The 13,745-nt window shown below is 39.0% G+C and overlaps 1 protein-coding gene across 1 annotated transcript in view; it reads left to right on the top strand.

Moving 5' to 3' along the window:
* Positions 1–13,745, top strand: part of LOC146480457 (protocadherin-like protein) — a 43,061-nt gene that overhangs the window by 5,786 nt on the left and 23,530 nt on the right. Inside the window, exons 3-8 of the mRNA XM_085109628.1 lie at positions 3,389–3,480; positions 4,585–5,036; positions 6,639–6,760; positions 6,964–7,415; positions 8,574–8,795; positions 9,818–13,354. Coding sequence (XP_084965754.1) covers positions 3,389–3,480; positions 4,585–5,036; positions 6,639–6,760; positions 6,964–7,415; positions 8,574–8,795; positions 9,818–13,354 — 4,877 coding nt within the window. The remainder of the gene's footprint in view (positions 1–3,388; positions 3,481–4,584; positions 5,037–6,638; positions 6,761–6,963; positions 7,416–8,573; positions 8,796–9,817; positions 13,355–13,745) is intronic.

Below are 13,745 nucleotides of genomic sequence, written 5' to 3'. Positions count from 1 at the left end.
TCTGGCCAGTCAATACCAAATTTCTTTGCCGCGAGCTGTCCATTTTCCATCATTTAAACTGTTGAGTACTTCTTAGATCTTATTCTTTCGATTCACTGCTTCAAAGGGGTTAATTTTCTTTCTGTAAACAGCATATTTGAATCTAAAACATTAAATTAATATGGCTGCTAAAGAAGCCTGAGTTTCCCAGTTCCAGCCCAGAGATCATGAGTATGTGATGTCACAATTATAGTAAAAAACTCCTGTCCGCTCCCTCCTGACATACACTAAGATATTGGATTCTGATTGGACAGTTTTTGTTTAAGACAATAAGGACAATAGGAGACAAAAATATCCCCTTTGGGAGAAAACTGAATTTGATCCATGTTCAACAAGTTAATAATTGAAAGATGTACATTTGGGGCTACAATGAAAAAGAAACACCACCCAATTTTAGACACAGGTTGCCTTCAGGGCATCCGTCACAACATGGACACTCTGTAATACTGACACTTTTTTCTGGTCCCAATGGTGTCCGTAATAATGGGGTTTGACTGTACATAGTTTTGTTATAGTTGATTTGAATCTTGATAAGTAATCATCTGTTAAGAGAAACACAAAACAGTTTAGCTACAGTGGAACCTAGATTTAACAAAGTGCCAAGGGACAGGGGAAATTGGTTCGTTATATTGAGGTTCTGTTGCATACATTTTAAAAGGCCAGGCTGGAGAATATCATTTGTTATACCAAGGACTTTGTTGTATAAAGGTTCGTCAAATCATGGTTCCGCTAAATCAAGGTTTGATTTTAAAAATAATTTATACGGTAAGTATACTTTAGCGAGTATCTGATTTAATGTGGTTTAATTTTTTGAGATTGTATAATTGTAATTCAGATTGAAGGGTCAAAGAAATGAAACTAATAATAGGATAATTTACTTGTTTCAAGGTATCAGCCACCCTTCAGGACCGTCCGCGGGCGGACCGCTCTAGTTCTTGTGTTTTAAATAAAAACCCAAACAAACCACACATTTTCTGAAAGCTTAATAATTTCAGATTGTGGATTATTCCTTTAAAAAATGAAAAACTTGAAGGTTTTTCAAATTTAGGGAGTTTTTAGCAAAAGCACGGTCTGTGTAAATCAACCTCTAGGCCTGCCGAAAATGAGGGGAAGAAAGCGATAAAGACCGCATTTGATTCTTAACACGTCGTTCTAAAAAAGGTATCTCAGATTTTTGACAATTCCGTTTGATGTTTTTTAATGAACAGATGAAAAATTATTAGCACCTCAAGTGGAAAAATATAGATTATTCGAAAATGAAAAAAGAAATCATAATTCACAGACACGGTATTGGAGAAAAACTATCAGACAATACGCTCGCCAAATTTCAGCCAAATCGTTTCAGGCGCTGCCGACTTGGAGTTAAAAACGTACGCTCAACTTGTTGAAATTTTAATTTTGAGGAAAACAGCGAAATGTTTTTTTTTTTTTTTCAGCTTGTTACCCGTAATGGGATTATTACGCCTAAATGTCAATGTTGTTGCATACCAGAAAGGGATCATCTTGCTCTAACAATAGGTGTTAGATACGAAAAACTGGAAGCCAAAAACTAGATTACATGGCACGTTGCGGGAAATACTCTTCCGATCGGACACAAGTCTACAATTAAAGGGTAGTAAAATTCATAATTCTCACTCCTAATATACGATGAGCTGCATTTTCCGTAATCATCAAATCTCATGTTGGCCCATGTTGCCAAAAATCCGTCATTGGACATTCTGATTTAAATTGAAAACATACGGAAAAAAAGAAGAAAGTCATCCAAAGCGAAACAAAAGGCCATTGCAGAGAATGAAGGGGAAGCAGAACATCACTCGGTCAACACAAAAGAAAACATGCTGGCCAAAACGGGACTAGCTGGGTAAGAATAGAGTTGATTTTACGACTTCACATTTTTCAGATAACAATATTGTCGTCCACTGAGCAAAGGGATTGTATACATTAATGCTCTGCAACACATTGTCAACTGTCGCACTGTACCTTTATTTACAATACTCTCGCTTGTTTCATTGAACAGTAACACGACTTCTATTCAGCCCAATTTGTGACACTACCTCCTTTTTCAGAGGCTGAGAAAACTATAAAACAATTTTGAAGCTGCAGCATGTCCGTCACCGACAGCTCGAAAGCCAAGAACTGATGTGTGATTGACATCGAATGTCGATCCACGTTGAACCAAGTCCATTCTTATTTTCTACATTTTCTAATTGATGGACACTGCCCCGGCAAAATCGACAAGTCAGCGCTTTATCGAGTTGCTCTTGTAGTTTTTCACCAGATATGAGAGCGTGGCCATTGAGTTTCTGCCAAGTTTCAGAGTTATCGCCATCTCGATTGGGTTCTTTGACCCAAATTTTTGATCGACTTGCACTCAAGCTTCCTGGTGTGGAAACCGACTGCCCACTTTATTCGAACTGCCCGTTTAGCCATTCCTCCTGGTTGTAGTAAGAACCCTTATCACTTCCAGCAAATATCTCATTGCGATCTTTACTAAAATACTTTTTTGGTTTCTTCCGTCTTGATGTGGACGTCTGAAACGGACACAACCTTTTTTTCTTCTTTGAAGGCGGTATTTTACAACAAAATTAACTATTGTGTGTTTACAATGATGATCGGATAACATGTGACTTGTGTCATGGTATGTTGACGTACAAGTTAATCCAGTGAGACAGGACTTGTCAATGGGTAATTAATATTATTAACATGGAAAAAAACTTTTGCGCCCAATAACTTTGCACAGAAACAAAAATTTTTATGGACTTTTTATTAAAAGAACGGTCTTCAAGAGCTTCATCCGATCATCACAAAATCTCAAATTTTGAGAAATACCAGTCTTAAACAGTGGCTGATACCTTAATAATAAAAATTTGCATGATTATGGTACTTAAGTAGACGATAAACATGAACAGCAACTCTGAATTATTTGGTTTAACATTCATTAACTTGCATTTACTTTGGGATGGCAGAGTAAGGTCTGATAGACTGGTACAAATAATTTTTTAATTAATTAAATGACAAAACTTGCAATCCCACAATCACTAAATCTTGAGGTTTCTTGGTAGCTTTTAAGAGCAAATGTTCCAAAATTAACATAATACTAACCAAGTTTGAGGTCTATACTGTACGGACTGATTTTTTTTTCCCATTGATTTATGCGAGCATGGGCAATAAATCAATGGGAAAAAACGATGATCCGTAATTTACGGTACAGACCAAGAAAATGAGGTTAGTAAGATACATCTGAGGTTAATCAGGTACACGGGAAAGGAAATCTCAAATTTAGCCCGTAAAATTGACCAATTACACCCCGCATACTAACTGAGAGATATAAATTATGTTCTTTTGACAGATTTAGTATAGATTCAAACAGTGGTGTTTTAAGCAGTGCAATTTCTTTGCAAGTCAAACGGTACAACTTAAAGATTCAAGCATCGGATAGAGGTAAACTCACCGTAAAGTAAAATATTTTGTATTATCTAATTGTTGAACAAACTCGTCCTGCGTTAACAACCCCAAAGAATTAAAATGGTAGGGTTTATTCTTAGATGATGGTTACCCAAGCCTGCGTCAGATTAAGTCCTTTCTCATCATCCTGGGCCCGGTTGTTCGAAAGCCGATTAACCCTGATCCCCAATTAAAACTTAGCCGAGGTTTTCAACTCTCTTGTTTAAAATGCTTTTCAAACGCTAATTTTAAGCTTATGGTAAAGAGAAGTCTAAGTCAAATTTAAGGGACTAAAATGTTTTGGGAGAATCTTTTACTGATTAGCAATTTAATTCAAGTCAAAGTTTAGGTTAACCCAGGATTAGCTTAATCGAGCTTTGAACAACTGGACCCAGAACAGTAGACAAGGCAAGTTAACAACTGCATTGCTGCACTAATGGAGGTTGAATGCCTGGGATATCCAGAGACCTCCACTCACTCCTCCCATGGCTGGCAATCCCCACAACCCAGCCAGGAGGCCCCATGCGAAGGCAAAGGGTCCTCCAGCCAGCCAGGAAGCCTGGAGAAACGGGGCCCATGCTTGATACAAGTGATAAGGCTGCTTGTGTATACGTCTACTTACATGTATGTACCTTGTAACAAGACTTTTGAAGTCAAAACTAAAGAACATGGGAGTTAATACAAGTGTAAATAAAGAACTCTGACTTTTAGTTTGCAGTTCACCTTTGGCTTGGTTTCTCATTGTTGCTTTAGATTTCAAATGAAATAGAAGAAAGACTGTTGCAGTTTATTTATGCAACTTACGTGTTAGCAGTTACAAAATGAAAGCCTGAAAAAACATTCAGTCTTCTTTTCGCAACTGCGTAAGTTGCGTAAATAACTGTGTGGGTCTTTTTTTATTTAACTCACCTGCTGTTCAAATGTACGTTTCATCATTCACGTTCATTTAAAGATTTCAAAATTGTATACTTGACCTGCTGGGTACCAAGAAAATTAGTTCCCTGTTGAAAAACACTGTACAAAAAATAATGGTCACTATATGAAAACATTGTTTGACTGCATACTAATTCATATGTGGGCTTTCTCTTTCCTCCTTTGTAGCACAAAACCCACAACAAGTGAAGAGGAAAGAGGTTGCCGTTTCTGTGACCGTCATCCCTCCTGGTAATACACCTGTTGTGTTTGATCCAGCAAGCTATACAAGAACTGTACCAGAAAGCGAAAATCCAGACTCAGCATTGTTCAGGGTGTCTGCTCGGGGACCAAGTGGTCAAACTATAACTTACACCATTGTTGGTGGAAATACAGACAATGCTTTTAAAATTGGTGCAAATGATGGAATGCTCCGTGTTCAAAAACGTCTTGATCGTGAAGCGCAAGAAACTTATAATTTGGTCGTCCGTGCTGTGGCATCAAATTTAGCTGCGGAAGCACCTGTTACCATCAGATTACAAGATGTGAATGATAACGACCCCAAGATAACATTCTTGGAGCAAGCTCCTAAAAATGTAGCAATTGAAGACTTCTCACCTCGCGGCTCATATGTGATAAAGGTAAATAAGCATGTACTTTATTCTTAAATACTGGACTGCAGTCATATTTGGACTTCTGGCCCCAGCTGTTCAAAGGGCGGATATTTTTATCCACTAGATAAGTCACTATGCGGCTGAGATAAAATATGTGCCAGAATTTCCCTATAGCCCAATAATTTGTGTATAAAGTAGAAGCATCTGTCTAATTTAAGTATCAGATTCTGTGAAAAACTTGCCAATAGCTTTTAATTTGTTGGAGTACATTTTATCTGCTGGATATATAGCAACTTATCCACTAGATAATAAGCTCTTTGAACAACTGGGGCCTGCTTTTTGGAGGGCTTATTGAAATAATGCAGCAAAATAACCCACTGAACAATGTTAATAAATTTATTATGATACTTTTTTTGAAGGCTTTTTCTTTCCTGAATGGTGGAATTGTTTAGGGATGAACAAGTAGCTGTGCTGAGGTTTTAAATGCATTTTAATGATTTTGTTTACACTTTGTTAAAATTCGTGAACAGCTGGTTTATATTTATGAAAAAAAACTTTGCTTATTGAAATACCATAACACTACACAAAGTAAATGCTATAAATTGGAATTGGAATTTGGAGGCATTAAAAAAAATGCTGTCAGAATGGCTATTTACATGTATAAGCTGTAGTAAGATCATATACATGTAGCTGCCAACTATTTCTGACTCAAGGGTGTGAGATTTTTATCCTGGGAGAAACAGGTATATCTGAAGATTTTTGAAGACTTCCAAAGATATTCCAAATAATTCTGAAATTCTCAAGAAAATGATTATGCTCCGTACGACCTTAAAAATATCAGAGGTTTCATGGAAAATGTTGTCATTTACTCATTTTACATGGACTTTTCGTTTCTCACATTGGTTTAAGTTTACAAATTTTTTTTGTCAGTTAAGACTGTAATAGCTCACAGTCTTTAACCAGACATGAGAAATTGGTCTGTAAGCATGAACTGGCATGCAACTGGAGTTTTCATTTCGCAGACGGAAGACTCTTATTTTAGTCATGAGAGTTGGCAGGTATAAGATCAAGTTTGATAATGAAAAATTTGGAGTGGTATTTTTGGAGGTCTTTTAAGCAGTCACCTCAAGGTTCATATGGTCATATGATCAAACTTGCACTTCACTCTGTACGCAATGAGTTGGAATTATTTACAAACCTTTTAATTCAATGCAACTTACAGCTGCATTGAAAGGCTGTCCATGAGCTTCCATTAATTTCAGATAATGACCAGAAGAAAGAAACTTGTAAACAAACCAGGTCTGATAATGGCTATGGATTTTAGAGGCCGGAACAACAATTATTACAGATTTTGGTCTTAGATAGGATCAGGGTTTGGAGAACCAAACTGCACACCCCCATCAAAAATTTTGAGGAGTATCTGACCCCCTCCCTCCAGGTAATAGGCAGTGTACTGTACATCACATAGGTGCTACCAACACTGCACTTTGGACTTGGGACATCTACCTTACCAATTCATAAATATACAAACATGCTTATAGTTTACATGCATTGTTAGTGTTGTTTGGAGTATCTTAATACATACAATGATAATTATTGGTAATACTTTTTACTTGTATTGTGCATCAGGTGATTGCGGTTGATCGAGATGCTGGTTTAGCAGGGACAGTTAAATACAGTATAACCACCCAAGGCTCCCCATTCCAGATAAATGAGGATACTGGAGTTATAACAGCTAGCCGGGAAATAAGGTAAGTACTATGAAATATGTCAAACATTGTTTCAGTTTTGATTTAATGCACTCAAGAATGATTGTTAGATTGTTACAACACAGTATTATTATTGGTTGTTGTTGCTTTTATTGAAAAGCTACCAGTTTGAAAAGAAGTGTGGTCTGAAGGCATCAATTGACTGTTGTTGTTGTTGTTGTTGTTTTTTTTTTTCATTTTATTAGACAATCACAGCAACTGACTTGGACCATAGCTGTTAAAGCAACTGATCTTGGTACCCCACCTAGAGCAAGCCAACCTTATCAGCTCACAGTCCATGTCACAAAGGGACTGCAGGCACCTCAATTGCCAGCAACTGTTGGTGTCACCATTAATGAAAACCAAAAAGTTGGTTATATGGTCAGAGATATTTCACCTGCACAAAAGGACCCTAACTACAAGTACAAGATTATGAGTGGAAACACTGATGAAGCATTTTGTATTAACCATGCTGGTGAGATTAGTGTGGCGAAACCATTGGACAGGGAGAAGATTTCCTCCTATGTACTGAAAGTGTCTGCATTTGTGGGTAATAAGGTCAGCAACTCAACTGTCACCATAACCATAAGGGACAGAAATGATGACGCTCCTCAGTTTACAGAAAATGTCTATTCCTTTGATGTGAGCGAAGACAAACGTAAGTGGCTATTAATTTGTGTGTGCATACAGTAGGATCTCACTGTCTTGGATGCTGGAACCTCTTGCTCTCTCACAGAATACAAGAGTTTCCAGTTCCATAATGTCTACATTAATTTGGTATTGTCCATCTCGTACATTCCCACTTTCTTGAAAAATTAATTTTATTTTCTTTGGGTGTTAGAGATACCATACCATACTTTATGAACATATTTAGTAAGGGCCTTATGTTCATATGAGGAAGCAACATGGCAGTTGCTTTAGACAGTGCTTGCTTTCAGTGCTTTCAGATTACATCAAAGCTAGTTTCCAGTTTTTCTCAGATGTAATCCAGATTTCTCCAAACTTCATAATACTGTTCAGATTGACTCAAAATAATCAAAACTAACAAAGAAATGCTAAAACGATTTTACAAGAAAAGTATGGGGAAAAGATAGGAGAATTCGTTCTTTGATGTTAGTGGAATAAGGGGTGGTTAAAAGAGTCAACAATTGGGCTCCAAGAAGGTGCTTGTTGGGTTGGGATGGTGAAAGATGGGTTTGTTAGAATTTATTAACTTTTGTAATATGCATGCATGCAAGACAGTGTCTCACCTTTTTAAGGGGAAGTATCACGAAAATTTGATGTCATTTCAAAACCCAAAAATGTTTGTCTGACAACAGAAACAAAAAAATTATTGTCTAGTTTTGTTATATATTATAACCTCAGTGCAATAAAACTGTCGATTAGTGCCTCTAACCAGAAACAGAGTAGGTCAGAATGGGTTGAAACTTGAAAAATGTTAGGCTGTTTTTCAAGTTTTCGCATTTTGTTTCCAAAATGCGCTAGAACAGAGTACGAGTTATTCCTGTCAAGAATTGAGTTGATTTCTCTCCTCTCGTTGTTCTAGAATTATTTTGTAGCAAAGTGAAAGTCTTATTTCACCATTTTAAACAAAAGAGGTCAAAAACCCTGTGATACTTTCCCTTTAAGTTGTGCCTTTTGAAATTTTCCCATAATACGTTGCAAAAACCTTTAATTTGTTATGCATTCCAAAACCAAGATGGCAGATACCCAATCGAAATAAAGGTTTGGAAGGATACATGCCCTGCTAAGCAACATGAGTTGTTTCCGGCTCTTGAACAAGGGTACTAACGGCATTGTGATTGTTGCATTCAAGGTCCAGGGCAAGAAGTTGGAAAAGTGTCTGCAACAGACAGGGACTTAGGTGTTAATGGCGAAGTCAGATACCGCTTGCTTTATGCTGTGGATGTGAATTCCAAGTTTGTTGTCAATGAACGGACTGGTTCTATAACCACTAGTGGACCACTGGATTTTGAGCAAATCAGACAGCATGTTTTGTACGTCAAAGCTTCTGATAGTGGAACTCCAGCTCTAAGCTGTAAGTTCATTGGGCTGAAGCAACCATTACAGTCAACTTTCTTAATTGCGGACACCCATGGGACTGCAAGTTACTGTCCTTAATAGCCAGAATCCGTATTAGTGGGAATTTATTTCAGTCAAATGTCTGTAATTTATTTTTGCCAGGGATTTAGCTGCTGTCCATACAGCAACGTGTCCCCTAGGCGAGAGTTGACTGTAGTTATAAAATCAGTTGGTAAAATGTGATTGACATTGTTGACACAACTGTTTATTGCAGTGGTTAATAAAGGCTTGAAGAAGGCAAGATGGATGTTTTCTGACCATTAAACTTGCCTGTCAATTTAGACAAACGAAATATATTTCTCGAAAGTCACACTTTCATAGTGTTTGAACACTGCCTTCTTGAAAGGAAAAACAAGTTTCTCAAGAAGTGCTGTAGTAAGATGTCCTAGAGGAATGAGTGACATGTGTTTTCCTCCATCTTTACCATTAACCTTTTTTAAGACACGTGCTAACACAACATGCAGTATAGGGTGTATTTTAGAAGAGGCTATATTAATATGTTATAGTCACTTGTTGTCAGAACACATTTTTTTATTAGCTTTGCCAACTTACTATGGATATACATAAACAAAACAAAAAATGTAAATAATACAAAACAAGTAGGGACTCTGCAACAGCTTACGCCAATTACTTGATGTAGTGTTTAACACAAGCAGCAGTGTTTTATCCGGATTTAAAACCACGAGGCGCAGCTGAGTGGTTTAAGACCCGATAAAACAAGTGCTGCATGTTTTTTGAATGCTTCAAAAATACTCCTGGAAAAGCGTGTGTCATGAGAGTTCATAACAATGATGGTTTTGTGAACGTTGGAAAAAAGCGCATGTGAAAAACATTTAACACGGCATACTAATAAAAAGAAGGTTTTATTGGGTTTTAAAACCACTGCACGTGAGGTGTTTTATCGACCATTTGATTGGTCATTGGGCTTATGAATTATTAATGAGTTTTTGAAGAATTTGTTTTTGTTTCTTCCCAAAGCAATTACCAAAGTGATCTTCAATGTCAAAGACGTAAATGACGAGAGCCCCAAGTTCTCCGCGGACTCTTATGTGACCAAAGTAGCTCTAGATGAAGTTATTGGTGCCCAAGTACAGTTAGTTACAGCCACTGACTTGGACAGCGGCGAAAATAGCAAGGTGGTGTATAACATTACAAGTGGGAATGGAGAGGAAGCCTTCATGATTGATCCGGACACAGGTGCCATCAAGGTGAAGAAATCTCTTACAACAGTCTCTGCCTCTCAGTTTACACTTAGAGTGGAAGCAAGAGACAGAGGGAATCCACCGAGAAGTCAAAGTACCACGGTGCAGCTGAACGTCTTTTTACCTGATGGACCGCCTAAGTTTGTCGTCAAGCCAGTCATTCAAGAGGTCACTGAAGGCATCGCAGCAGACAACAGAGTTATGGTTGTGAAAGCAGCCACCTCAGAGGCTCTCACATATGAAATCATCTCTGGTAACGAGGATGGGTTATTCCGAATTGTACCATCTACAGGCGAAATCAAGGTAACAAGGGTGCTGGATTACGAAGAGGCTCGTGAGCATCGGCTTCTTGTGCGGGTCATGGATACAAGAGACCGCAGCGATCAGGTTACTGTCATTCTTAGAGTCAAGAACATCAATGACAATGAGCCCAAATTCCCTGGCGAGGTAAGTGGATTTTTGGAAAGGAAAGTAGAGGAGGATTTCCAGATTGGCGATGCTGCTGCCCGTTTGTCAGCATATGACATGGATGCTGGCGATACAATTTCCTACACAATTTCTTCCGATGTACAGCCATTTTTTTCTATCGATAGCAATGGCTTCCTGATAGCAAAGAAGGCTCGCTCAGAGATGAATCCACCCATCAAGTTTGAACTGACGGCTAAGGATAGTGGTGTTCCACCACACGAGACAAAAGTACAAGTGCAGTTGGTGTTTGTAAGCTACAGAGGTGATCAGCAACCAGTTAGAGTTTATGTGAGAGAAGACAAGGAGGTTGGAAGTGTGGTAGCCACAGTCCCAAGGTATTTCCCTGGAGGAACTCTCTCTATTATCTTTCCGCAAAAAGCCAACTTTACTGTGGATAATTCCGGGAAAATTCGCATGACGGCACCATTTGATTTTGAACAAACAGAGTTCTACAGTTTGACTGTCAGAGAACTGGAACCAGCTCCAGGAGACCGCACTAGTGATGTTGATGTGGAGATCAACGTGATTGACATCAATGACAATAAACCCAGATTTACAATGGTAGACTTCTTTGGCCGTGTTAACACCAATTCGCGCCCAGGGACAAGTGCATATCAGCTGAAAGCAGAAGACAAGGATGGTGGATTGAGTGGTAGGGTTGGCTACCAGCTTGTCTCCGAGGGTATACCATTTGGCATCAACCCACTCTCTGAAGTCATTGAGACTGATAATATTCTGCAAGACAGAGGAGGATACAATGTCACAGTATATCCCTTTGACTTTGGTATCCCACGCCAGATTGGCCCACCAGTGTCCATTGATATCAAAACTGTGAAGTTTAACCCGCAGTTCTCTGAAAGCTCGTACAAGTTTGAAGTGTTTGAGAAAGCACCCCCTGGGGTTATAGTTGGGGTGGTCAATGCCACCAGTCTTTCTGGAGCAAGGTTGGGTTATTCGATCTCTTCAGGCGACCCAGGCAAGAAGTTTCAAATAGATAATACTGGTGAAATCAAACTGAATTCTCTTTTAGACCATGAAAAGCAAGCTGTGTATAACTTGAAAGTAAGAGCGACTGAACTTATTCCGAAGGGGTACTCTAATGAGGTGGAAGTACAGATCACAGTTCAAAATGCCAATGAACACTATCCCTCTTTTACAAAGAGGGTATACGAACAGTCTGTCGATGAAGGAGTTGGTTCAGGTTTCTTAGTGCTTCGTGTCTCCGCGACTGACTGTGACTGTGGAGGTTGTAATTGTGAGGTTGGTTTGTTAAAGTTTTCACTGGAAGGCACCTCGCTGTTTAAAATAGACCCAGTTACCGGCGACATTAGCGTTGGCCCAACTCCTCTTGATTATGAAAAGGAAAGAGAGCACGTATTTACCGCTGTTGTGGAAGATTTCGGTGAGAAGAAGTTCAAATCCCGAGCTTTTGTCAAGTTGACAGTGCAAAATAGAAACGATGAAGTGCCACAATTCCAGCAGAGTGACTACACCATTGGTATTGCTGAAGATGCGGCTACAGGGAAAGCCTTGGCAGCCATATTGGCCAGAGATGCAGATGGAAGCCAAGTGACATATTCTATAACCAGTGGTGATAGTAATACGTTCGATATCAATACTGCAACTGGTGTACTCACGCTAAAACAGAGTGTTAAAGGACGGCCCCAGACGCAGTATTCTCTTCAAGTGAGAGCAACAGACGCTAAGAATTCAAAATTCGATGAAGTGAGTGTTGTAGTCAACATCGAGGACAGCAATGATAACAGACCAGTTTTTACCAATTGCCCTAAAGAGGTGTTTGTGGAAGAGAATAAGCCCAGTGGAGAAAGGGTAACACAGGTCACTGCCGTAGATGATAAAGACAGAGGACGAAACAAGGAGGTAGAGTATTCGCTTATTACTAGTGGAGAAAGGCTCTTTGAAATAGACAACACTACTGGGCTCATAAAAACTATAACCAGCTTGGATCGGGAGAATAAAGATCAGCACACCTTGGTTGTGATGGCTGAAGATGGCGGCCATGGAAGGAATGAAGCCGAGAGACTTCTTTCGTACTGCATTATTGATGTGAAAGTTGTAGACATGAATGACAATTACCCCATATTCTTGACAAGGAAGTATTTTGGCAGCGTCTGGCAAGGGTCTAGCATCGGCACAAATGTCTTGACTGTCAGTGCTGCAGATGCTGACACAATAGGGGCCAATAATGTCGATAACAGTAAGGTGGAATACCAGTTGGTTAATTCTGACGACAAGTTTCGTGTCGAGCCTAGCACTGGTATAATAAGGACTAAAGTGAGCTTGACAAACTTTCAAGGCAAAGTGCTGTTACAAATTAGGGCTATAAACACACAGCCCATGACTATTACTGATGATAGACCACGTGAGTCAGTGACTACAGTTGAGATCAATGTAGAGAAAGACAAGCCACCACTATTTACCCAAGGAGGAATTTATAAGGGTTCAATTAATGAAGATGAAGATCCAGGCACACTTGTATTAACGGTCGAAGCGAAAAGCCAAGTTAACGCAGACTATAGAATAGCTTACAGCTTGGTGATGGCTAACCCCGAGGCAGGACAGAAATTCCAGATAGACCCCGTAAGTGGACAGATTTCAACCGCCAGCACACTGGATTATGAACAGACAAAGGAATACAGACTTCAAGCCCGGGCTAAAGGGATTGAAACCAACTTCTATTCTACCTGCCTTGTCATAATATCTCTCAGGGATGTGAATGACGATACGCCAACATTTAAACTCGAAGAGTACACTGCAAGGGTCCCCGAGAATGCAGCTTTAAGTTTTAATGTGATCACCATTGAAGCAGATGACAGAGATACAGGTAACAATTACAGTAAATGTTAGTTTTATTCACTAATATAGTTATTCTGATTGTGACCACTCAAAGCACCGTGAGCTGAGCCTACTCTGGGGTGTTACATGCACTGGAAGCAGGCTGTGCATGTTTTTAGCCAGAAAGGTGTGGTTACATGCTCATCGTCATTGTTTGTTTAGAAATTTCAGTTCAAGATTTGGGTCGAATGGACAGTTACAACTGTGCTTCGCCCAAGAAAAAAAAAAAAAAAACATCATTCATTGTGGTAGTGAAAAGTCTAAGTCAAAACTGAGGGACAAAAATCTTTTGGAAGAATCTCTATCAATTAGTAATGAAAGTCGAATCAAAGTTCACGTTAATCCAGGATAAGCTTAAGGTTACCCGGTACCTTCAGAGG

The sequence above is a fragment of the Pavona decussata genome, unplaced genomic scaffold (assembly GCF_977016875.1).
Source record: "Pavona decussata unplaced genomic scaffold, jaPavDecu1.1 SCAFFOLD_53, whole genome shotgun sequence".
NCBI classification, from domain to species: Eukaryota; Metazoa; Cnidaria; class Anthozoa; order Scleractinia; family Agariciidae; genus Pavona; species Pavona decussata.
This window is presented reverse-complemented; position numbering and strand designations above follow the sequence as displayed.